General features: G+C 35.6%; 1 protein-coding gene across 3 annotated transcripts; it reads left to right on the top strand.

Annotated features, from left to right (window-relative positions):
* Window positions 1-364: 364 nt before the first annotated feature.
* dtx3lb.3 (deltex E3 ubiquitin ligase 3L b, tandem duplicate 3) lies at window positions 365-15,300 on the top strand. Of its 3 annotated transcripts, none has more exons than XM_048172836.1 (13): window positions 365-527; window positions 946-1,094; window positions 1,755-1,834; window positions 5,835-5,942; window positions 6,464-6,692; window positions 7,512-7,666; window positions 8,356-9,303; window positions 10,007-10,224; window positions 10,366-10,951; window positions 11,380-11,597; window positions 11,747-12,332; window positions 12,612-12,714; window positions 13,592-13,727. In XM_048172836.1, exons 1-12 carry the CDS (start codon window positions 505-507, stop codon window positions 12,684-12,686), a joined length of 3,375 nt encoding a protein of 1,124 aa, XP_048028793.1. In that variant the 5' UTR covers window positions 365-504; the 3' UTR covers window positions 12,687-12,714; window positions 13,592-13,727. The 3 variants fall into 3 exon arrangements, with proteins under 3 accessions (XP_048028793.1, XP_048028791.1, XP_048028792.1); XM_048172834.1 differs by lacking the exon at window positions 12,612-12,714 and adding an exon at window positions 13,929-15,300 and having other exon boundaries at window positions 367-527; window positions 13,592-13,809; XM_048172835.1 differs by lacking the exons at window positions 946-1,094; window positions 12,612-12,714 and adding an exon at window positions 13,929-15,300 and having other exon boundaries at window positions 375-527; window positions 13,592-13,809.
* Window positions 15,301-27,818: the final 12,518 nt, after the last annotated feature.

The raw sequence follows: 27,818 nt of genomic DNA, 5'->3' as shown, positions 1-27,818 counted from the left end.
ATAAACCAGCTCCAAAACCTACCTTAACCAGCATATGCTGTTTTTTTTTTTTTTTTTTTTTTTTTCTTTTCAGCAAAAGATGTTCAGTCTTCAAGGATTCAAATGCTGTTTTTTACAATAGAATCTTTACAAGTAATAATAAAAAATGGCCTTGTTCTCTCCCTGGAAATGAGTATGATGCGCCTCAACTGTGAAAATCGAACTTTGTCCAGAAATAAATATACAAATATTATTTTATCCAGTTGCTACAAAGCTACATAATATCAGTTTATTCCAAACAGGTATTTAAATTGTTACAATGTTGCATCTTCTTATCATGCATTTGCGCGCGCGCGAGTAAAAGAAACATAAAGGATATATATACTGTAGGCCTATATTAGGGATTTGTCGCCACGCATCGCTTCGCTCGCGCCCGCTGTAGAAAGTCTATAAGCTACTACTTCCCCTTTGAAAGTGAACCAGTTGATCAGCTTGAATCGTGCAGTGCAGAGGCTGACAGCTCACATGTTAAAACCTCACGGTTTTCCGTAAGTATAAGACTAAAAGACAGATTTTTCTATTTATTTGTTCTCTGATGGTTCAGTTGCTAGTTAGCCTACTACTGCTGACAATAAATGCGCAGTAAATTTAATAGCATACCGTCATTCTGACTGCCAACAACCGCCACATACAGCCTAAATAAAGCGTTATGTGTAAATGCAAACATAAAGATCCATCAAATTTAAATGAAATGTTTAAAAGTAGGTTTCATTTCCAGCTATTTACAAACTATACAAAACGAAAATGAAACTAAAAACGGTCTTCAGTCTTCATGTATAACATGTTCATGTACAACATTATAGCCCATTTACGAATCAATCAATTGTAAACAATGAATTACAATTTAACATTTTTGTGTTAATTTGGAAGTTTTAGTGGCAATTCCACCCTCTCTTCGTCCCAAAGGTGCTCAGTTTTGGAGACCCTTGAGTCAAGGTATACACCGCTCGACGTATACACCGATGTCTGGACTGTCTCACATCTTCAGTCTAAAGTGTTTGATCCTGACTCTGATTCTGAATGTCAGGAACAGGGATCCCCTGAACCAACCAAAAGTAACAACCCTGCCTGTTCCACATGCTTCTTAAAGCTACAGAATGTAACTTTTTTTTGATTGAAAAGAACAAAATGTAAACAATTGACAAGTACATCATAAATCTATCTTCAAAATTATTCACTATGGAAAGCGATGTTATTATTATTTATTTAGTGCTGTCGGGACATATTTAGTGGGAAGCTACACACCAGTACGCCTCAAGCCATCAGATTCATCCACACAAAACAGCAGAGCTGAAGTAATTTCCAAAACAATGTTCCTATCCAAATGACTTGAAGTTTTATGCTTCAACCAATAGAAAACCAAAAGTTATAGTGTAGATTTAATTACTTCTTAATCACTGGGTAAATTCCAATACAAGTGAGCATCCCTATGCCCTTCCTGCTCCAGACAGGAGGGAGCAGGGAAAATGAGGTGAGTGATGAAAGACTGTCATTTCCTCTTGATCTTCACCTGTTTTCATCATGTGCAGCATGGCATCAATCATTAACAAACAATAAATGCTCTTATTGGAATGGAGAGAAAGGTTTGAGTTTTGAAACTCACAATATGTTTTTTATTGTACAATCTCAAAATATCAGGAAAAACCTGACTCACAGTCTCATGACCCCTTATAGAAATCTGATGATTTGATTTGTTTTACTTTATTTACTTAAAGCTAAAGTTCAGTTGCTGATTGGAGAGTCTCTCGCAGCCATGTCACAGGAACAGCCAGAGCCAATGGATACTGATCAATATGTAAGTAACAGAATAACTTTACAATTCATTTATGAAACATTTAACTTAAGAGATGAATGATTATTGATTACAGATATATTTTATTTATCTTATGAAGTAGTTGAGTTTTGTATAAGTTGTACATTAGTTTGGCAAGATATCATTTACAAACCAATGGATATTAATCAAACTGTAAGGTCCATCCCCGTTGTTAAGAAACACACAAACACACACATACACACATAAAACATGTAGGCTTATTACGTCTCCTCACTCCACAGCAAATCCTTAAATTAATGGTATTCAGAACAAAACAAGGATGAAAAATAAGTACCCCTATCAAATAATAATAATAATAATAATATAGGCTAGAAATCTTATACAAATTCGTTTGAATCAAAACTGAAACCGCACAGAGCTTGGGCTCGCGCATCTCTCATTTGGTCCAGAGTTTCCATATTTGTAATGTAGCCCCACATTATGTTAACAATTAATGTTAAGACAGCTTTATACTTCAGTCCCAATATATACACATAAATCTGCATCTTCACATGTAGAGAAATGAGATTTGGAATAACAGCAAGCTGACAGTATAATGACTGAACGGGACAGCCTTCATAGTGTGCAACAGACACATTCAATTAAGCAGAACGTTTTACATGTTAGGTCGACTGTATTTTATTGTGATAATATTGTCATGATGAATTAGCAGAACTGACATATTGTGTGCATGCACGAGGCGCAATCACATGGATATTTTCTTTATTATTAAATTTATTTATTATAAATTATTCATGATCATACAGGTAAGAGTACATCATTCAAAATGGTAAAGTGTCTATTTTTTATGTGTGTACATTAAAACTGTACATTAAAAATGTCATGCCTTTGAAAAATACAGAAAACAACAGGATGCGCTTTTTGTCATCTCTGTCTCCTTGAGCATCTTTCTGTCGCACATGCCAAAAACATAAACCAAAACACAGTGAATACTCGCACAGACATGAGAAATATATCTATCTTTAGAAACCTTTAAGTGCCTACTTTTTTCAGATTATTTGACGTTAAATGCATTATATAAGTCACTTTGGAATAAATAGCACATTTTAGATGATAATGCAACTTATAGTATGGAAAAAATGGTAGGCTATAAGTAACAAACTATTTTGCGGACCACCTGGCTATGGGTCACAGACCCCACTTTGAGGACCGCTGGACTAAATGACATATTTTTGACTTCAGGTGAAATTCAGCAAAAGGTGCCTACAGAAGAGGATTAGGGCCAAGCAATAATAATAAAATAAAACCATCTCGAGATTAAAGTTGTTAAATTTCGAGAAAAATGTCGAAATAAAATGTTGAGAATAAACTCGTTAAATTACGAGAAAAAACTCGTTAAATTTTGAGAAAAAAGGCAAAATAAAATGTTGAGAATAAACTCGTTAAATTACGAGAAAAAAATCGTTAAATTTCAAGAAAAAAGTCGAGATAAAATGTTGAGAATAAAGTCAATAAATTACAAGAAAAAAGTTACGAGAAAAAGTCATTAAATTACGAGAACAAACTCGTTAAATTTCGAGAAAAAAGTCGAGATAAAATGTTGAGAATAAAGTCATTAAATTACGAGAATAAAGTAATTAAATTACGAGAAAAAAGTAATTAAATTACGAGAACAAATTCGTTAAATTACGAGAATAAATTCGTTAATTTAATGACTTTATTCTCAACATTTTATCTTGACTTTTTTCTCGAAATTTAAGCGACATTTTTCTCATAATTTAACGAATTTGTTCTCCTAATTTAACAAGTTTTTTAACAACTTTTTTCTCTGAATTTTATGACTTTATTCTCAACATTTTATCTCAACTTTTTTCTCGAAATTTCACGAGTTTTTTCTCGAAATTTAACAACTTTAATCTCGAGATGGTTTTATTTTTTTATTATTGCTTGGCCCTAATCCACTTCCGTAGGTGCCAACTTTGGGGCACTATTACTTTTATAACTGCATTAACCGTGGAACTTAATTATCAAATCTTTTTTATTTTATTTTATTTTATTTTTTATTTTTTGGAATTTCAAAATCCATTTGACTCAAAAATCAGAGGGGGCATGTTTGAATGGCATGATGACTCTGAGCAAAATTTATTAAACAGAGCTTCATTTTTTAAATATATTTGCCTCAGAAACCATGTGATTACAAAGAAAAATTCTAAAAATCCATGTTTATGTTATTTTACAAAATAACACTTGACTTGTACTTGTTGCGTTGGCTGGGAAGTGTCGAGGTGTGGATCTAAGTGCAGCAGTTTTTACTGACAGACAAAAATAATCCAAACAAGGTACAAGTCCAAGCAGGGCAGAAATCCAAAGAAGAAACAGCTTTACAACGGGGAGGTAAAGACTATGACCGATAACAGACTACTGAAACACAGGAGTATAAATACAATTGAAAAAAGAGGAGCCAAAACATTTCAGATTGCTGTACAAGAATTTATTAGGTGAGTGGTCATGTTTGCGGTTGCCAGGTAACAAGAGTTCAAATCCCCCAATCAGAGCTTTTCTTTTAAATGGACACCTTTTTGCTTTATGCAATCTGGCAACCATTCACACATGCTCTCTGCGGAGGTGCCATGATCTGAAAACACTGACATACTGTACTGTACAAGTAAGCTGGAGTTCAGCGATCTCCATTTGAGGAATTCTGCTTAAATGAAAGTGTCATTCAGTCAGTCTGTGTTGTGTCATGGATCTCGACTGTATTGTTTGCGATTGTAGTTGCTGATTGTACTTATGCAACCTCTGTGTGGCAACCTCTTTTTTGCCGTTGTTTTAATAGAGAAAATTAATGCAACTTGGAATTATTGGAATTACTATTATGAATTTCTCTGTTATAATATTTGAGAGTAGGTTTTTGTTTTACCAGTTTTCATAATGTAGACAGGACGAGTGTATATCTAAAGTCTTTGGTGTTTATTTAGCTTAAAATTGATAACCTTTAATAGATCTGTACATTAGATGAGGTAAAATAAACCATGCATATGAAACAATGTTCTATTGATTAGTGCTTCATTGGTGAAAGAACTTCTGATGAAATGTAAAAATAAATTTCCCAAATGTCAACACTCATTGCAATTAAAACTGAGCAAAATAATAATTTTTTATCATTTTAACCATTATACAGTATGAAGAAAATATGACGAAAATGTGTAAGTTTCCACTGACTTAAACTAGATTAAAATGCTCAGACATTTAGTTGACTAAAACTTGACTAATCAAAAACAGGACAAGGTTGACTAAATATGATTAAAAGACAAAAAAAAAAAAAACTAAAAGGTACATTTGACACAGAACTAAGACTAAATTAAAAAATATCTGACACTAATAGAAAAAAACAAGGCAGCAGTCGAAAATTTAATTTAAAATAAATGAAACAAATACATATAGTGTCAGTACACCAACTCAAATGAATCACTTTGACAATGACCATTATATATAATAAAGAATCAGTTGCAGAACCAGAAAACCAGAGGCTGTAACGGAACAAGGCACTTTGGTAGGTGCTTTTAATTTTTCTGTCCTTAAACACAAAACATGCAAAATCAGTTAGGAATTGTATCAGTGCTTATGATTTAATAACTGATTAAATTTGTTGGCATGCACCTTGAATTTGTAGTTGTAATGTGATCAGTTTTTGTTCCGAAGTGCTACAACTATTCTGATATTGAGGTTTCCATAAACATCTTTATAACAGCATTTTTTTATGCAGTCTACAGTATACTGTATGTACATCTAAAGTAGGTTGAACCACAAGCCTGCTTGTCATACCAGTTCAGTGGCCTGTGTTTGGTGGGACAGTAAGTAGTTAGACAGGATCATCCTGTGGGAGAAAGAAGAATTGACCGTCAGTATCTTTTTAAAGGTTCCGCTGTCATCACCAGTCAGCTTCATGCCTTAATTCCAGATATTTAGTTGAAATATATAAATTGTAACTTTCTTTAATGTTTTTCCCCCTGAATGTTAGGACTTATATACAGCAGGCACAGAAGGTCAAGACTCTGTAACAACCAGTCTGGATGACACAAAGCATCAAAACGTCACAATGGATCAGCTATACTTACAGCCAGAAGAGGTAAAAAGAGTAGAGATTTAGCCATAGAGGATCATATTCCTAATAGAACATCAATAATTGGTTATTAATGATTAAATGCCAAAGCATAATGTACCAAATAAAAATGTTTTGTTTTGTTAGAATACATATAACCACCTGTTTATCATGATTTTCATATTTTGCTCCCAGCTTATATCATCTATCTGGAATAATCAGCATTATTTCCAACTAGTTTGGAGTTCAGACTTATAACTCACCATGCTATTCTTTCTCTTAGTCATTTAAATCTTTATTGATAAAGATTTAAAATGACTAACACTTCATATCTAGCTCCTAATTTCTTCATTATTGCAGCCAGTTGTCAAATTATTATTACAGAATAAAATGCTAACAATAGAAATACTATAAAAGAACTGGAAATTCTTCTTTTGACACTTCTACAAAAAATATTACATAAACACACTCAGGTATGAGTCAGTATTTTTTTCACTCAGAAATTCAGACATGTAAGTTTGCATTCATAACTATTTTCCCTATAACAGGACATTTATACAGCTGGAGATGAAAGGCCACAACCTTCAGCACCACTGGATATTGCCAAATTTATAATCAAAGTGGACTGGAGCGAACCATTTCCAGACAGATGGAGAGCAACATTACAGAAAGCCCTTCAGAGCTGTTTGCTCAGACTGGAAGGAAAAGCATCTGTCCTCAGCCTTAAACTCATGGATGATCAGTCCTGTGCAGAGGTGCAGATAACTCCATCAACAGGTGATATGATGATTTATGATAATTCACTTACAATATATTTTTCAATTTAAATCTCATGTTAGTATCCCAAATAGCTAAATATAGTATTTTTTCCATATTAATGATCACAGTGCTACAGTACTTTTGAAGTTACTTAATAATAGCTTAAGCACTTCAAGGGTCACGAACCTCCAGCTCTAAATTACAGATACCACATGTATCGGAGTAACACTGCATGTGCAAATTGGTCATTACATAGGAAATTTGGTAACACTTTACAATAAGGCCCCATTTGTCAATATGCATTAGTTAACATGAACTAACAATGAGCAATACATTGAAAGCATTGATTCATCTTTGATTAAATGATATATAAAATGTTTGTTATATAAAAAGGTACATGTTAGTTCACAGTGCATTAATGTTAACAAACTCTGTTTTAAAAATGTATTAATGTTAAAATTAACTTTGATTAATAAATGCTGTAGAAGTATGGTTCATTGCTGTTCATGTTAACTCATACAGTTAACTAATGTTAACAAAAAGCCACCACTTCTGTCACCACTTAGTGCAATGTTTGCAAACATTTGGATTGATTTATGAGCCTCTTACATTGAGCTGCGTGACATTTATAAATTGAAGCTCAACAGGTATGAAAGAGGAGGCAAGGTTTCTTACTGCAAATAAACATCCACTGATTGATTTAATTTAGCTGTCTTTAAAAAAAAAAAACTGCCCCTTGTTTCATTCTGCATAACTCTCTGTATGCATTTTATAGAAAATTATTACATATTGTTTTTAAGACTCAGCATTAAATAAACTCTTTATTTTTTTCTGTAGCTCTAGAAGCTTTAAAAAAGCTCAGGTCTATACCTTTGAGGTTTAAACATGAAAATAAGGAAGTGACTGCATGGATTTGTCCAGATGAAACACAGTGTGTGACTGTACCATGCCAGACGTCCATGCTGTACGAGAATCTAATTCCCTCATCAAAGGTATCATGCTTGCTTTGTGCAGAATTATGGCGAAGGACACAGTCATTGTCTTTCTTTATCTTTATTTGTCCCTGTTGGTAAATCATCTTTCAATGTGTTTCAATACACACGCCGTTCACACACGATCAGTTTACCAAATCATAATAACACATCCATCACCTAGAACAGTCAACTCATAATATGAAAAAAGGAGACTATCTTTTATTTAAAAACTTAATTGCCTGCAGCAAGAAGGATTGATTTAGAAAATACTGGCATCCTAAACTTTTGGTAAAAGCTCAAACTCTTTCGACAATGGGTGCCTGTGATCTGAAATGATTTTCACGCCTTTACTAAGTGATCTAGTTTGGTAGATTTGTTGTAAACATGTCAAGTAATTTTCTAAGTTAACTCTGTGTTCTACAGTAACATTTCCAAACCAGCAAGTATTGCAAAACATCATAACACTTTTAATAAAAGCATTTTAAAATTATTTTAATATTGAGACATTAACAGTGACACCAACTTACTGGGAAAATATAGTTTTTGCTGTCCTGTTTATGATTTTAGTCCATTTATCCCACCTCAGTTTATGACAATCCCAAGGTATTTATACTGAATAGGCTCCCCTTCAGCAATAATTTTGGAAATAATTTTAATTTCACAATGGTTATAAAATCCTTAAATTGAATCTCATCATGTGTTTTTAGGTGATCGGCTCTATGCCTGTGACTGCAGCATCAGAAGACACAAACAATGTTGAGGATGTTACTGCATCTAATAGAGCTCCAAATGAAGCTGAGGCCACTAACACTGATGAAATGAGCCCTGAGACACCAGCTGGATTCACCCTCCCTCTCTATCAGTTCTGGTACATGCATCACGCTTACAGAAAGGAGTTAGAACAATTTGAGAAACAGCATGGAGTCTCTATTTGTGCAGAAGTGTCCGTCTCAATCAAACATATCCAGAGATCAAGCCCTGATTCTGTGTCTAAAACCACTGCAGACTTTCAGACACTTGTTCAGAGATGTACAGATAGCTTTAGTGATGCTGCCATTAATCATAATCACATATATTCAGACATTGTGAAGGAGGCCCTTCATGACATCCAATCAGAGGAGACAAAGATGATGTTCACCATGTCTGCCAATAACTGCCTGTTCTTTGGACCAAAGAAATTTACAGATGCGGTTAAGAGAGAGGCAACAAAACTGGAACAAAAATCGAAGGACAAACTTCTGAAGAGTGTGTTTGATGACAAGAAGAAGAAATTGAGGCCTGATTATGGATCAGGAGCAGTAGGAGGATCAGTGCAGGATGAGGGAGAAACTGGTTTCAATAAAGATTCAAAACACAGTTCTGGACATGAGAGTAAAGATGCTCATGCTGAAGAGGAGACGTGTCCTGTTTGTATGGACAGCTTCACCGACAAGAAAAAACTGAAATGTGGACATGAATTCTGTCAGGATTGTATAAGAATGTCAGAGAAGAGTCTGGGATCCATCTGTCCTGTGTGTAAGGAAGTGTATGGGACATTGGAGGGAAACCAACCGGATGGAACAATGAATGTAACAAAGAGCAGATCGAGTCTCCCTGGATATCCACTATGTGACACTATTGAAATCAACTACAACATTCCCAGTGGTGTTCAAACGGTAAGAATATGTAAAACTGAATTTTTATTATTTTAAGAAATGTTTATGATTACACAGGGAGATAATATAGCTCCTAATATAGCTAATATAGCTGTTCTTCAAGTGGTTTTCATCATCAACAGTTTAACAGTATGCAGTTTATTTTCAACAAAACAAAAGAAAACACAAAAGCCTATATCATTGAAAACATTTTTTGTCTTACATTTCATAATTAACCAGCAATCTTGGTGCTGACTCATTTTCCATCAGTTTTGTTGTTGTTGTTGTTTGTTTGTTTGTTTGTTTGTTTGTTTGTTTTTTGCTGAAAATCAGTGAAAACACGAACACACAGTATAAGGCAGGGCTGGGCTAGTCTGCTTCTGTGGATCCACTGTACATTTTACTTCCAGCAATCAAACACACCTGTCTGTAAATATCAAGTAATCCTGAAGACTTTTTATTATATTAAATTTTATTTTATTAAATTTTAGATTATATTGATCAGGTGTGTTTGATTACCGTCTGAACTACTGTAAAATCTGTGGAACAGTGGCCCTTCAGAAGAAGAGTTGCTCGGCCTTGATATGCATGTACAGTATAAATGGCTGACTTATCTCAGTCGACCATTATTTATAATCCTTCAGTTTCTCCTAGTAGACCCTCTTCCATTCTTATATAGTTTTGTTTTAGGTTGTGGTTACATCAATTTCCTGCTTATTTTTAGAAGAAGCATCCAAACCCGGGAAAGCCTTTTCATGGGACACATCATCAAGCGTACTTGCCTGACAATCCTGAAGGAAATGAAGTGCTCACACTGCTGCAGAGAGCTTTTCAACAGAAACTGATCTTTACTGTCAGGAAATCTATAACTACAGGTGCAGAGAATGTGGTCACCTGGAATGATATTCATCATAAGACTGAAAGATATGGTGGGCCTAAATGGTATGAGTTCATTAAGATCTGCTTTCAGTTGTCAATCATGTTCTGCAAAACCACTAATCAGATATTTCATATTTACTTGAGTTTAATGCAAAATATCACTGTATTTGAACTGTTGCATTTTTATTTTTTTTCTGTCCACAGTTCTGGTTATCCAGACCCTGACTACTTGAAGAGAGTGAAAGATGAGTTAAAGGCTAAAGGCATTGAAACAGAGACAACAGGGCTGGACAGCCAATTCAAAGACAAACTTCAGAAGAATGTGTTTGATGACAAGATGAAGAAATCCAGTGGATACTCAAGAAGAATAAAACAGAATCAGACGCCTGATTATGGATCAGGAGCAGTGGGAGGCTCAGTATGGGATGAGGGAGTGAATTTTAGAAGACAAAGTGAAGCAGAAACTGGATTCAATGAAGATTCAAAACACAGTTCTGGACATGAGAGTAAAGATGCTCATGCTGAAGAGGAGACGTGTGCTATTTGTATGGACAGCTTCACCGACAAGAAAAAACTGAAATGTGGACATGAATTCTGTCAGGATTGTATAAGAATGTCAGAGAAGAGTCTGGGATCCATCTGTCCTGTGTGTAAGGAAGTGTATGGGACATTGGAGGGAAACCAACCGGATGGAACAATGAATGTAACAAAGAGCAGATCGACTCTCCCTGGATATCCACTATGTGGCACTATTGAAATCACCTACAGCATTCCTAGTGGTGTTCAAAGGGTAAGAATATGTCACTGAAATTTGGAACGTGGATAGTGATGCAGAATCACGAACTTTAGCAAAAATGTTCAATTAAAACATTAGTTTATCTGTTGCGATTGTGCATATGCAAGCTGAGATTTTATAGGAATGCTCATAACTGGTTAACTATTAACCAGCAGTATAACATCAGTTAAATGGTTTAAAAAATGTAAAAAAAATTTAAAATATTTGAAAAATGTTTGCTGCATAGTTCAAAAATACGCAACACATAAAATTCAGTTTTTGAGAGAGAAAAAAGTTACATTTTATTATTACATTCAGAAATGATGTAAAATACCAATAAATAAAGTAAAATGTTTACAGACATTATAATGTTTGTAAACATTTCATTTTATTACATAGTTTAAGGTTTTGGTTATACATCATTTTTTTTTAATCATTATTAGGAGAAACATCCAAACCCAGGAATGTCTTTTCATGGGACAAATTGTCAAGCGTACTTGCCTGACAATCCTGAAGGAAGAGAAGTGCTCACACTGCTGCACAGGGCTTTTCAACAGAAACTGATCTTTACTGTCGGGAAATCTATAACTACAGGTGCAGAGAATGTGGTCACCTGGAATGGTATTAATCATAAGACCAGCAGATACGGTGGACCTCAAAGGTATGAGTTCATTAAAGTCTGTTTTCAAATATCCATCATGTCCAGCAAAATCAAAATATTAATTAATCAAATATTTCATATTTAGAAGAGTTTCATGCAAAATATCACAGAATTTGGACTGTTTTTATTTTTCTCTTTTCTGTCCACAGTTACGGCTATCCAGACCCTGACTACTTGAAGAGCGTGAAAGATGAGTTAAAGGCCAAAGGCATTGAAACAGAGACAACAGGACTGGACAGCCAATTCAAAGACAAACTTCAGAAGAATGTGTTTGATGACCAGATGAAGAAATCAACTGGTTACGCAAGAAGAATCAAACAGAATCAGACGCCTGATTATGGATCAGGAGCAGTTGGAGGATCAGTACGGGATGAGGGAGTGAATTTTAGAAGACAAAGTGAAGCAGAAACTGGATTCAATGAAGATTCAAAACACAGTTCTGGACATGAGAGTAAAGATGCTCATGCTGAAGAGGAGACGTGTGCTATTTGTATGGACAGCTTCACCGACAAGAAAAAACTGAAATGTGGACATGAATTCTGTCAGGATTGTATAAGCGCATCAGAGAAGAGTCTGGGATCCATCTGTCCTGTGTGTAAGGAAGTGTATGGGAAATTGGAGGGAAACCAACCGTATGGAACAATGAATGTAACAAGAAGCAGATCAAGTCTCCCCGGATATCCACATTGTGGCACTATTGAAATCACCTACAGCATTCCTAGTGGTGTTCAAACGGTAAGAATATGTAAAACTGCATTTTTATTATTTTAAGAAATGTTTATGATTACACAGGGAGATAATATAGCTGATGAAAAAAATCTGTGTTGTAGTTCCTATTGTAAAAACACTATGTTTACTGTTGAGGGATTTAGGACTGAGGTATTGTGGTGTAAATATTATATGCACTTATGGTGCATGTTAACTCCACTAGGGGGCTGTCTTGGTCTTATTATAGTGTTTTTCCCTTGCCAAAATTGACAAGAAAGTGACTTCAGTTCTCTCATGTGCTGACAGGGGCATAAGCTGCTTGTGTTCTGTAATAAATGCCTGGTTTTGAGACATGCCTCTCCATGCATGCAGTTTATTTAATACACAACACAAGAAGAGAATACTACAGGTATATCAAGTTCTTCTTTATGCTGTTATGTCTTGTGCATTGCTGAGACAGACATCTTTGAAGCATTCAAACTATTTCTTTGTGATACTATTGTGTACAATGCAGGTCTACTAGGAGAGGGGATAGGTAGCTTACAGAGGAAACTCCCTCTTCACATCTCACAATAGTTTTAACACGTTTTACCTTTGAGGTTTAAATAAACCATACAGTTTATTTTTGATTATTTATTATGAATTTCTTAGTTTCTACTTTTATGTCTCTCATATAACAACACAGACTCGCTCTCTGGCTTCATTCAAACACAGCTGACAGCATCACTTGCATTAGAATGACATCAGAGGCCTTCAGCAGTAATATTACTGAAATCTTACATTCTGTCAGTGTTTGTTTTGTGATAATGACAGAATGACTTTACATTATCCCTCACTTAACATGTAGTAAACAAATCAGTCATCACCGCACGGAGTATATCTTCTCATATTCCTGAATATGCATAATATCTCACGATTGAGGATGAAAACAATAATAAAAGTATTTTGCACTAATGGACGCACATATATGGATAGTGCAGAAATCCGAACTGGGCAGCAAAAACTTTAAGTTGAGCATTAGTTCATCTGTTGCGAGAGCACACATGTAAGCTGAGTCTTTAATCTAGAGTCATTCACAGAAGTGCCTTTGTTAAAAAAAACAACTACAGAATACTGTGTCTAGAAAACATAAATACACAATATTAGGTATAAATGACTTGCCACAACGGGCTATTATTTATATACCCTAAATTTCTCCGATATCTGTGATCTCCTAGTAGATCCTTTTTTATTACATAGTTTAAGGCTTTGGTAATAAAGTACATAATTTTTCTGATCATTTTTAGGAGAAGCATCCAAACCCAGGAAAGCCTTTTCATGGGACAAAACGTCAAGCGTACTTGCCTGACAATTATGAAGGAAATGAAGTGCTCACACTGCTGCAGAGAGCTTTTCAACAGAAACTGATCTTTACTGTCGGGAAATCTACAACTACAGGTGCAGAGAATGTGGTCACCTGGAATGATATTTTTCATAAAACCAACATATACGGTGGGCCTGAAAGGTATGAAGTTCTGCTTTCAATCGTCCATCATGTCCTGCAAAACCACTAATCAATTCGTGTAAATATTCATGTAAAATATGGCTGTATTTGAATTGTATTTTTATTTTTTCTGTCCACAGGTATGGCTATCCAGACCCTGGCTACCTGAAGAGAGTGAAAGATGAGTTAAAGGCCAAAGGCATTGAATGATTATTTGACTTGTATGTTCTGTAGAAAATAATGTAGAAAAAAATACACATCTAAGCCAGGTGCAAATTTGCAAATGACTTTATAAAGATGGCAGCATCATTATTTTATTTGTACACAGAGATTGGGGGCTCTATAAGTAAAATCTGTTGACTTTAGCAATCTTTGTTGCATTACATGCAAACAGTGACAGAAAGCACTTTTTGTGTTTTTAGCCTCAGGTTTGCATGCTTTTAACTCAAGAAATATTAAAGATATCTTAATATGCTTTTAGATTCTGGTTCTTAAAAAACTTTCCTTTTGATATCTGCATATAAAAGCAGAGGTGGACAGTAGTGAAGTATTTTTACTTTACTCAAGTAAATTTAAAAAGTATCTGTACTTCATCAGTGTTTTTCCCTGGAAAACTGTTACTTCACTACATTTCAAAGCATTATGTTATACTTTTTACTGCACTACATTTCAGAAATAAAAGTTGTTTTCTTTACCATTAATACTTAAGTACATTAAACATGTATTTGCTTACTTTTACTGACTTACTTTTACTTGAGTAAAAGTAAGAAAGTACTAGATTTCTAATGTAATTAAATATTCAATAAAATATTAATATGAAACGTAGTGCAGTAAAAAGTACGACATTATGCGTTGGAATGTTGTGAAGTAAAAGTTTTCCAAAGAAAAACACTCTGATAAAGTACGGACACTTGAAAAATGTACTTAAGCAGAGTAAAAATACTTCACTACTCTGAATAAAAGGCATTCTCTTTTTCAATAACCGGTACTTTGGGTGTCATCATGTCACCATACTGTTGGGTTCATCATATTTATTTTCATATAAAGCAACAGAATTTAAATTAAATCCACTTTATAGCCACAAACATGAACGTGAATCTCGTGAATTATTTTGCAAAGCAGTTGGTTTAGTTGCTTCAAAGCTTCGAAAAGCTTAATTTTTCACTTCGGACCCAATTAAAAGTTTGAAATTTTGAAACATTTTGATTTTGAAGCCTAGTAAAAGTAAAAGTAAATAAGTAAAAGGCAATAAGTAAAAGCCTTTTTGCTATCATATATTCTTATCAGTTTTTTGAGTTATAGCTTTCAACATGTTTTCTATATGTTCTAAATTAGCCATAGTTAATTTTCATATAGGCAGCACTGATGTTTAAATATGTTTACCAAAGCTGTGGTCAAACTCAGCTGCCTGCAACTAGCCAATACTACAAAACAATGGTAGTTATGCAATTAGTACTGGTTTTTAAAAAAAAAACTTAATTGAGCCAATAATCAATAAAAGTGTAAATGACATGTATTTGACTGAGTTGCCATTTGTTATCAAACCACAGATATTCTCTTCTCCAGGCTCAGACATATTCAGGTACAGTTGAAAGCTACTAACAGCTTGATTGTAAGCCTCCTCTGTCCACTAGATGGCAGTATCCTATACCAAGAGTTTCAGACAAACACCATAACGACTATATTTCAGACAGTTACATAATGCTTATGTAGTAAAAACTACCTTAATATAAGTTTTTGTTCCATTGCTTTATATTAGGTGAAGATCCTTCACAGACAACGCAGGTCTGCTCTGTAGGTTGCCAAAATGATTTATTTAATTTTATTTTTTTAAAGGGTCATTAACATTCAACTGACTTCAAAGGCACTTCCTCACTTTTTGTTGCATCTTGTCGACCCTTTATCCTGTTTTGACAAGGACTCACAAAAGCCCAACTCAGGGAGACAGGTTGCACTTTCCAAAACCAACAACTCCAAGGGAGTTTAAAGTTGTTGAGACAAAGAGTGCATTGTGCATTTTCCCATGCCTGAAACATCTCACAGTTTGTAGTCAAATAAGGGCGATAGAACACGTTGTACTCATAACATGGCATTTTTTCAGCACAATGAATTATCTGCCTCAAGTAATATTGATGACCATAAATTTCCCTTTTAAAAGGAGCTTTAAAAACATCTCAAATGTGTTCATTTCTGTATTTATTTAAGGAAAAGATCAATTTTCATTAGATTCAGAGAAGTCTAATGAATGGCAAGAACAGCAGATTGTATCTCAGCTAACAGGAAACGTTCTCAGAACGTTCTGGCAAGGTTCTCTCAAAGTTATAAACAAACGTCCTTCCAGTGTTACTTCAAAGTTATCTGGTCTTTAAAAATATTCTCAAAACTTTAGCCAAAAAACATTATTGTTTATACAACTTTTTTTCTGAAATGTTAGTTGGACGTTCATCTAATGTTCTTTTAAATGTTACTACTTATTTCAGAACGTTCAGAGAACATTCAAAAGTAACGTTCCCATAATGTTTGCACAATGGAATGTTTCCTTACACCAAGAAAAAAACATTTTTAAAACATTAAAAAAACCTGGATGTTTTGAACATTCAGAGAAAATTCAGAAATAATGTTTTCATAACTTAACTTAAAAACACTAGCTTTTTTAATTAAACTTTTAATAACACTCTTAGAACATATTTTTGGTAGCTGGGATAATACAGCAGTGTGTAATACTGATATTTAATCATAGACGTTGGAACAGGGGGGGGCGGGGGGACAGCCGTCTTCTGAGCGGTGTCAACTCACACCAGAAGCATTTCAGAAGCGAAGCGCCTGGATTCCCGATACCACGAGATTTGCATGTCTGACGTTTTTTTCATTGATTTTTTTTATTGCTATGCCATACTTTATTTTGCTGTAGCCATACAGATGAAGTTAATACACTTAAAATTCCAGTTATGGACAACAAAACAAAGACATTTCAAGTTTTTCAACTTCGAATCTCTTGTCGACAGTTTCTGGCATCGTAGTGATGCGAAATATGACCAGGAGTTTACTCAGGGTGATTATTTTGACTTTATTTTGTATTTGAGCTGCGCGTCTTTGACGCGGCGTCTTTAGCGAAGTGGCGCAGCGAGCTTCTGGGACGCTTCTCAAACGCACCGCGGCGCGGCTGGTGTAAACACGAGCATTGACTAGAGTGGCCGCGAATCAGCTCCGGTAGCCACGTCTCAGCCGTAACGCGCCGCACACGCGTGCAGTGTAAACGAGGCTTAACACGTACAGACTCCATGTAGGCCTATGATTCGCTCTTTTGTTGTTCTGTTTTCTTTCAGGATCAAAAATATAACAAATGAAAGCGTTTATCTGTATTTCCGACTGATGAGAACTATGCATATACATTCATAAATCAGTCAATTTTGTATTCTATTATGAGATATTTTATTCTATTGTGATCAGTGACTCAAGCACTGATGGACCAAAGAGCGCGCATTTCGACATTTGCAGTAAAAACTTGAAATATAAATTCTCAGAAAATGCATTTAATACCAATATATTGAAACGTCTGTTTATATGCTCCATTAATAAAGGAGTCCAGACATTGGAAAAATATCAGTCCACATGCGTTTTTATATTTAATATGAGGGAAATAGACATGCATGCATGCGTGACACAAAAAAAATCTCTAACTTTTAGGTAGCAAAATATTTTTTAGTAATTCTGTCAATTACACTAAGGTTATTACATTGTCTGCCATATATTTGCTTCTTATTTATTAAATACGGGCAATTGATTGATAAAACATTGATCAAAATTAAGATACAATTTATACAAAACGAATATCTTTTAAAAAGAGTTTTATATAAAACAAAACTTAATGAAGTCGTCAAAATCATGTTTTACCAAAAACAGCGCCGTTGCTAGGAGGGCGCCAGCGCCTCTGCCTTTCAGTGCCTATGCCTCGCGAGTGGATGATAGCCCTGAAGACGCCTAGCAATGATATACCTTTAGTGGTAGTATACCTTTAGTTAAGTTATACCTTAAGAGTCTTCGTAGCGCGCTAAGAGACAATGTTATCGGGAAACGCAGCCCAGGTATGATGCGTTTTATGCGTAATGGAGATTCCAAAGCGCTCTTCTTTGGTCAGAACCATGGAGAGCGATCGCGGATAGGTCTGTCCTATGCACCGAAACCTTTAACAATGCAACAAAATATTTAAAATCTATATTATGCACAGATAATATAACAGTAGGCTATATTAATCAATATTTAACTAACTCATTTAAGCCTTGCTGATTTAAACCTTCAAGACCAAAACGCGAAAGAGAGCTCGCGCGCTGTGAGAAGATTTGTGTGCGCTCATCCGAAGCGCGCACACGCTTATTTCCGTCAGCGCGCAAATACTGAGTTCTCTTTCAAGTCTTGAGCTTCAGCGGACAAATTCATACAAAAATTATGTCAACATGCCCGTCTTAGCGAGTATCCTAGCAAACATAGTCGGTTATGTCTTAAGTGAACGTATATTAGTCGAGAAAGAAAGGCACATGTGTAACAGTATATGTAGGCCTACTGGATCGTACATGTCTTATAGGGAAAAAAACTATTCCTGCTGCCTGTTTTTAATGTTAAATCAAACAACAAATAACAAAGAAATCACTCACTGCTCTTGACTGAATAGTTTTTGTAACTTCAATAATGAGTAATCTTTATTTATTTTATACAGTAAAGATAATATGCAGTGATATTTTATATTTGATTACTTTATCCATTTTCTGTACGTGAAAACTACTGTTAGATACCTGAAAAACCTGAAAAGCACTGTTCCTGGATCCTGGATCTGTTTTTTCGCTCTTCTTTATTCTTTTTTTATGTATTATAGCAGTATCGGATCGGGACTCGGTATCGGTAGATACTCAAAATCAAATGACTCGGACTCGAGGGCAAAAAAACGTGATCGGGACATCCCTATACCATAGTATTTATTTTTTCTACTATGGTAGTCAATGGGGGGCGAGATCTGTTTGGTTGCAAACATTCTTCCAAATATCTTCCTTTGTGTTCAGCAGAACAAAGAAATTTATACAGGCTTGGAACAACTTGAGGGTGAGTAAATGATGACAGAATTTTCATTTTTGGGAGAACTATCCCTTTAATCAACAAATGGTCTACATTAACACAATATTACATTTCAAACAGTAATTCAACTGCAAAGTTGCTAAGTCTCCAAAGTGAGTGTGTGTTTCTATTAACATTCAGGCATTATATATCAAACTAAACAAGAGAATCTGCTGATTCAGTTGACAAGAGTAAGATGACGTGTTTTTTCTGTGTTTTTTCTCCTGCTCCAGCATCCAAATTTGCTCTCTATTTTCGCTCCCTCTTTCACCAGTGCCAGCATTAACTAGGACATTATCGAAATTATAGCTCTTCAGGATGCAGCAATAGTCTGGAATGCTGTGATGTTACACTGTACTCTCGGAACGGACTCAAATAAACTAACGATTATGTGAATTAATAAATAAATAACACCAACTATTTCTGGTTACACTTTACTTTAAATGTGTCCTTCTTACAGTGTAATTATACATTTAGGTACTGAGTGACATTAACTACATCTACTTTAGTGTTAGGGTAGGGTTAGTTTCATGTAATTATTCATAAATACACTTTATAATTTATACTTTACAGGTGTCCTAGCAGAGGATCCACAACTATAGAAATGTTCCACTGATGCTTAGTATGACAACAGATACACTGTTCAAAGTTATGTTCAAAAATATTGCGGCACTTTGTAAACTTTATGTAACATTCATGACATGATAAACTTAATTGCTGATTTATTGAAACATGAGTGAACAAGTAACAAACAAAAACTATATTAATAAGAATCCAGAAACATGACTTGACCAAAACATCTCGGTTACATATAGGGGCTTTCGCACCAGAGGAACCTTTTCATAGTTCCTATGGCTGAACTATTGGCTAAATGATTTCAGTAGAAACTCCTTTTGGGGGAAGTAAATTAGCTCCTACTTATAGGGTCTAACCCAGCCCTATTGGAACTATCGGTGACGTAAGTGTACATTGATTGGTCAAACGCATGTTAAACACTGGCACCCGGCATTTTTAAAACGGAGTGTCTATTTAAAAGTACAAATAGCTTCCTTTGTTGACAAATGCTATTTACACCAGCTCTGCCCACCAATGTCAGGTTGGGCCACTCAAGTTTAAAAAAGACATGCAGAATTTAACGTTTTCAGTGGCGCAGCAGTAGCGAGCAAGGCTCACAAACCAGGCTTTTAATGCGATCGACGTGGGTTTGAATCCGCCTTTTGCTGAGTTCGGATTTATTTTCAATAAAAATAAAAATAAGGTTCTAAAAGTGGAAATAAATTGTTTACGTGTGTTTAATATTAAAGGTGTTTATTGGGTAGGGTTAGGGGAAGGTGTAGGGAGGGTTTTTATTCTCCCAATGAGGCATCATCCATTTAATAATTATAATAAATATAATCATTTACACTCTAAGATATTATTGCATCCTGTTAATGTACAAAAATACTGAGGTGCAAATATTATCTGCCAATATAAAGTATAGATAGCATCTTTACTCTTATTGCAAAGAACTGATTGTTTTACATGGTGTAAATAGAATCTATCACTATTTTCACCTAGTGTATATAGCATATTGCTAAGAAAATGCTGCTATTGTCACTTAGTGTAAATAGCATCTATTGTCACTGCCTTTTTAAAAAGCTGTTTAAACATGTTTACTTATTTTGTTATCACGAAACCCATGACACACAACAAACAGCTCCGATCACAGCATCCTCCATCCACCGGTTTTTAGTGTTTGTAAATGCTGCGCTTAAAGACTTTAGAATTCCGCTTTAGAATTCCTATTCCTGGTGCGAATGCAACCAGGAACATGGTCCGGGGAAGAAATTAGTTCTCGGGGAACTATCCTAGTGACTAGTTCCTCGAACTATTCGGGGTGAAAGCCCCTTATGTATCCTTGGTTCCCAGGTAAGGAACAATATACTGCGTCAGTAGTTGATATTATGGGAACACCATCTGATATAAGGATTCTCTAAAGAGTGTATTTAATGATGCCGATTTATTGGCAGATAGCACTAGCTCCACCCACCCTCCAACTATGATAGCACAAGCACATCCGTATGAGTCTTCAATGAAGTGACGCCTCATAAAGATGTGCTTGCTTTATCATAGATGGATTTACTATGAGGGAAACCAAGCAGAGACTTAAAAGTAAGGCCAACTATGCAGCATCACATTCCTACTCAGGGAACCAAAGTTACGTATGTAACCTTTCTTAAGATCTCTTCAATGCTGCATCAGTACCTGACGATCCTGGAACAACATTCCTGTCCAAAAACATACTGTATTCCTATCCGTATCCCTAAACCTACCCATAACTTGTCCCTAAAATCAGAAGGAAATGATGGGTGAAAGGTTTGAAATCACTGGTGTTTCTGACATCACAAACTACCTTGTAACCAATCACATCAACTTGTGCTTGTCAATGAGTGGATCTCTGAGCTGGTGTGAGTGAGTGGAGGCGGGTATAATTTGCATATGCATAGAACCACGCATACTAAATAAGGCAAGGGTGTAGAGTTACATTCAAGGTATTTTGAGGCATGCAGAATTTTTTTTCAAGGAAAAAAACATTAAAGTATGTAATTTTGGTGATCAAAGATTAGCTTTATGTGATAAAATGATTGACTACAGGGGGACTTTAAAGCTATAACAGGATAAAGTCTATGCAACCTTGCAAGTCTATGCAAGGAGGAGGAGAGAAAAACTTCAAAATAACAGCCTGCGTGCAATGCGAAGAAGAAACCACCTTGAAAAAGATAACCAAGTCTTGGCCTCAGCAAGACTTTAACTAGACTGGGATCAAAATCCAAACAATAAGGGCTCACCAACAAAGCTTGAAAGTCCCCAGTTCTCATAAGATAAGTGAGGGCCAGCAAGAGGACCATCTTGAGGGTCAAAAGCTCATCTGAGGCAGATTCCAGCAGCTCAAAAGGAGGTCCTGCCTAAGCCTCCAGAACCCAAGATGGAATGAATACAGGACATTTAGGCTTTAGCCATCTCGTCCCATGCACTGAAACATGAGCGAATGTCTTCCTAAATATACGCCGTTAACAGGAACATGTTTAGCAGCAACAGCTCTGACATATACCTGCTCCAGCAGTAAAATGCTCCTGCAAAATCTCTAGCACTGGACCCATCCACTCTGTGTTGTATGCCCCTGGACGTAAATAAACAGTACTTCAAAGCATAGAGACAAAGTTTAGAGGAGGCTCTAGCATTCAGAATGATCTCAGCGATATCAGATGAAAGGCCTGAATCCATCAAAGTCCCCTGTTTGCAGGCCAAACCCATCGTCTCCATATCTCTGGACAGTGGTGCCATAGCAAGCCCTGAACATGAGAGAGATTGCCTGTGATTGGGATTCTCCAAGGAGGTTTCTCCAGAAAAAAGATCAGATCTCAGAACCATGTGTATGATGGCCAAAATGGGGACACTAAGAGAAGACGAACCTTGTTCTTCTGAACTCACCACAGAACAGCCAAAAGTAAGCGCACAAGTGGAAAGGCATGCAGACTGGCTTTGGGACACAAATGGGCCATAGCATCTATTCCCAGAGGCGCTGGGGGAGATTGAGTGAACCAGAGGGACAATGTTATATCTTGCTGGATGCAGACAAGTCCAACTCCTGACAACATGAGGGATGCTACCTTCACTCCCTGGACCTCAGCCTGTGCCTCGTAATATGGTGCGCTCCATGTTTAAAGGCCGGTTCACACCAAGGACAATAACAATAATGATATAGTTCTAAAAATCATTCTAAATATAAAATAATAGTCCGCACCACAACTATAACAACGTAATAGAGGAACAATATTGTTGGGATCACTTTCAGAATGATTTTTTCCAGCTGTTGAACGATAAAACACTGACAGCCAATCAGAATCCATTCTAATTTAAGGGCTCGCGCATTTAAAATGGCAGACGACATTGTGAAGAAATTAATCGCAGGGATCCAGAAATACCCAGCACTGTTTGACAATTCAAGGATACTTTAAAGAATATATGATATATATTCTTTAAAGATATATGGAAAATAATCGGTCATACCCTCGAAATAAATGAAGTATTAACAGAGAAGCGATCATTATGCCATGGAGGCTAGCAAATAGCGTAACATAAAATTACCTCGGGTATCCAGCACATTGTCTTGCTTCCTTTAGTTGCAGTGAAAAAGACTAGGCGTTGTTTTTATTCCACTATATCAGGGCTGTCAAACATCCGGCCACCTACTGTCAGAGAGTGAATTTGCATTTTCATTCAGTACATCTGCTGATTTTGTTTTGTGCAGGTGTTCTTATGTAGCAATAATTTCACAAAGCTAAAGTCAGACCATGCTGTTTTTCTTGAAATTACACAATAATTTAAATTAAAAACAACTGCTCATGCTCATGTGCATAACACCTTTGTTGGGATTGTGACAAAAATGCAGTGTTTTTCTCTAATATCAAAGAGCTACACATATTTTTTTGACCAAATAAACAACAAATAAATTTGCTTTAAAAAAAATCTGCAACAGTATCAGAATCGGTCAATTTGCTTCTAAAAAAATTCAGAATGAAAAAAAATCAAAATAGGTGCATCACTAATAAAAACATATTAAATAAAGCATTATTTTAAAAATCTAATAGTTTTTTCACTGTAAAAACAAACTCAGTTTTAAAGAGCAGTGTACTAGTTGTCTTGCAAATTAATTTGTTGTTTTTATGGTTAATATTAATGCAACTAACTTTTTATTATTATTATTATTATTATTATTAATTCGGCCCACACATGGTTATTTTTTTCCAATCCGGCCCTCAAACTAAAATGAGTTTGACACCCCTGCACTATATTGACTTGATTAGATCAATTACACTAGCTAGATTCACTGTTTAGATGCACTTGAAACGTAGCTTGCTGAGGACATCTGCTGGTAAAAGCTGTCCAAATGCAAAGCATGAATAAAATGTGTCTTCAAAAGACGAAAACTCTCTTTTAAGGATCTCATGTACCCAAAAGTGTCTGTTTTTCCTTTGATGTTTTTGTGTAACATAAAGCAGCAGCAGGTCATCTACATCCATTTTCACTACTTTGAAACCACAGCTTGTAATAAAAAAGACCGTTATCGTTCATTGGTGCGCATGCTAATATAGTTATCGTTATAGTTACCTTTATAGTTATCGTTCTTGGTGTGAACGGGCCTTTAGACTCCCTAGGAGATGAACATTTCTTTACCGACAAAATCTTGTTTTCAATATAGAGCAGAATGACAGCAGTTATTACATGGCTAAACAGCCCAGACTGTGAAATCAGAGCATCTAGCACAAATGTTTTATCCTTTCTCATGGATGTCTATTAAATTCAGCCAGAGATGGCTTTTGGTTGCAACTAAACCTGTCATCGAATGACCATTAGCATAACTCCTGCTGGTCCCAGCACACAAAACATACCTTATGATGGTAATCAGTAATGCTGGATTTTTCTGAAGATTAGTAGCTCAAAGCATTAATTCAGTTTCCCTACTTAGCTCTTTGACCAACCTCAAGGGGTCAAACAGTCACCCATGTCCCAATAAGTCCTGGTACGCCTGCAGAACCCACGTTGTGTGCAGTGCTGCACCTGCTTGACCAGCAGCCATGTAAGACTTGCCAATCAAAGAAGACAGGGTCTGGACGGAGGAGTAGTCCTTGATTTCCACAAGGGCTGACAATGATGCCAGCCCATGCGTGAGCACCATAGAGTGAGCCGGCTTAATTTCTTTCCTCAGAAAGAAAGCATGTTTAGAACGAAACACCAATTTAAAATTCTCCAAGAGTGAGCAGTTAGGGCTGTTAAGCGTGGCTTGAGCGTGACTGAATCTGAGACAATTAATACACTTATCATGCGTGTCTTTGCTTGTAATGACACAAAGACACACTTACAGAACAGCATCATAACTACTTCAATGCGAACCACTGAAAATGAAAAGAATAAAACTTTTCAGAAGAGAATGAATCATCTTTGTGAAGAAGAGAGTCATGGGGAATCAGGCTTCATATGCTGCTACAGAGTACCATTTATTACGTTCATAATGGCCACATATCTTTTTTTCAATGATGTGCCTCAAAAGATTTCTAATGGCTTTATGTTGATGGTTATTATGTAATCTGACTTATGCACTCTCCGAATAAAAGGTACAAAAGAGTTTGTGCTTCAAAGAACAAATCTGTCCCTTGATGTACCTTAGAAACACTGAAAAACCTTTCATTTTGTAATACCTTTTATGGTTATGGTTAATATGGCTGTTGTTCATATTTACAAAAAGGAGCCCATCTGCACTATGATTTTGCATCAAAAGAGCAGACAAAATAACAGCATTTGAACATTTACATAATTTAAATTTATGATTTATGTCTAATTGTGTGTCTGTGTGTTTATTTTGTGGACATGTTAAATTTTAAATTACTTTTTTGGCTGGTTTTTTTTAACTATTTGTTCTTTTTATTGCAACCTTTTGCTGTATTATAATAAATTGACAATGAATCATTATTGCTCTTACTGCTCTTATTGAATTACATATTAGAAAAATCCATATTGAAGCACTAATAATAATAATAATAAAACAATTTTCTAGAGTTAAGCTAAGACATTCAAAGTCAGCAGCTTGCTGAATTTTATTAAATGACATTGTTAGGGTTTGGTGGGTTCACTGTAAAAAGAATTGTTGGTTTAACTTTAAAAAAGGTAAGTTACCTGGTTGCCTTAAAATTTTGACTTCACTGAAATGACATTTTTGAGTTAATTTGATGAAGGCGATTGGTTTAATCAACAGAAACTCAAAATATTATGTTATCTGAACCACATTAATTCTTGAATTTGTTGATTTGACAAAAGAAAAAATTATTTGGGCTGGTGATTGGTTGCAGGGCCATTGTGGGTCATTATTAAAGAGGCACGGTCGAAGAGATTTAATGGAAGTCCACTATGCAGTACTCTTACATACTCAAATAAACCATTAAAAACATAGCTTTCATTTGTTGGAATTCACAGCACATCCTTTCTCTGTGCGATTACTTATTTATAATGTTCTGTCTGCATTGATGCCACAAAAAAACAAACATAAAATGCCATACCAAGCCCTTCCAAGGCTGCAAAGGAGTATAGTTTATATTCAGACTTATGTAAACATTTTTGTTTTATCCCAAGCACAGCCCAAATATTCAAGGAATGTTAATTACCATGTGATTTTTCTTGGGATTATGAATGTTATGGTCTAAATATTAACATATCCATTTGCTGACTGAAACTGAAAATGTAATTAAAGTTAAATATATTATTCTGTTTCTTGTTGGGAAGCTTATATGGAAGTGTTTTAGATTCGAATTGCCCTGAATTAGGCCAGTCTTTACCACCTTCACATTCTGTGGTAAAATATGCACTGTAAGAACAACAATCTTTTGGAAAATGATAAAGGCCTACTAGTGATTTTTTTGAACATTTCTTTTTTAACCCCAAAACACAAAATGCAATGCATAATTCAAAATAAAATCTATAGGCCTACAGAATATTCCTCATTATGCCCTATTTCTATGGTCTTTTCTTACAGTGTGGATGAGAATGTTTTCTCTGTTGTAGTGTCCTTATACAGTATTTTGTGCTCTTTACCATCTGTTAGAGTGTTAGACTGAAAGTTGTTGTTTACTTGCGCAGTTGGTCGCAGTGAGATTCTTGGATAAACTCATTTAGTTACACAACAGGATTTGAGCTGAGCACTGAGTGCACAGTAAGCAGTTCTGCATTTATGGAGAAAAGGAATAATTGTCGCAAATATTGCCAGCTAAGTCATTCAAAGTATTTTCTATGTGTGAGCCTTGAGCAGAACTAAGGCTGTTTTTCAACCCGCATGCACAATTTTATCTCTGTGTTTATTTGTATCTTACTGTACCCATGGTTTTGGTTTAAATGTTTCCCCCACACTGAGAGCTTTAAACGGCTCAGATATGCCTCACATTTTGTGTTCTTTCTGAAAGAATTTGTTGTTTATGTGTTCTTAATTATTCTCCAAATCCCCAAATTACTCTTAAAATGATCAGAACAGGAACTAAACATGCAGTATATGAGAATTAACAGTAGGATATTACAGTAAGAGGATGCTAGATGTGTTTTGCAATACAGACATCTTCACAATTAAACTAAATACTGTACCCAGTTCACTATAAACTTAATGGGTGGTTCATGTTTCCACATTAGATGTAATGACGTCGTTAAAACTCTGTTTTGCAAAACTAAATCTCTTAAGACGTTGTAGGTGTCGTATTTCTCGGCGTCGACTCACCGCATGCGTTTCTGATTGGATGACACCCTTGGTCGACATCACATCAGCCAATAACGAAGCTCCGCGCTTCTCCATCGATCAGGACAGGGATGGAGCTCTCCTCCATGACGTCACAGCAGCCAGCGGGGCTCATGTTGGGAAGTCCGAATCATTTGCGCGAATCGGTTCTTTCGAACAGTTTGGTCCTTTGACCAGTTCATCGGTTCTTTTACGTCCTCGCGGGTTCCTCAGACATTCCTTGACATTTCACATGCTTTATACATGTTGGTAAATATATGTTTATTTATTTCAAGCTTCAATGAGTCATCAGTTATTGGCTCATTTTGTGTCAGACCTGAGGCGCAGTACATTTTTATTAGGCTACTGTTATTTTATTACATAGGCCTACACATTAATAAATACACGATATTAACATAAAGACCTGGGCAACATGAAGATATTATTCATTTAAAACGACAAAAAAAGTGAATATAGCATTGATGAATATAATATTTCCCTGCAGTCTCAGATAGCCTACCAGACAAGTCGGAATTCTCGAACCAATTGATGTCCGACTCGCAACTCGCGGTTCATGCAAAAAGTGAACCGGTTCACGAGTCGAACATCACCAGCTCAGGATTGGACCACA

This window comes from Megalobrama amblycephala, linkage group LG21 (assembly GCF_018812025.1).
Source record: "Megalobrama amblycephala isolate DHTTF-2021 linkage group LG21, ASM1881202v1, whole genome shotgun sequence".
NCBI classification, from domain to species: Eukaryota; Metazoa; Chordata; class Actinopteri; order Cypriniformes; family Xenocyprididae; genus Megalobrama; species Megalobrama amblycephala.
Note: the sequence above shows the minus strand (reverse complement) of the source record. Positions and strands in the feature narration are given on the sequence as shown.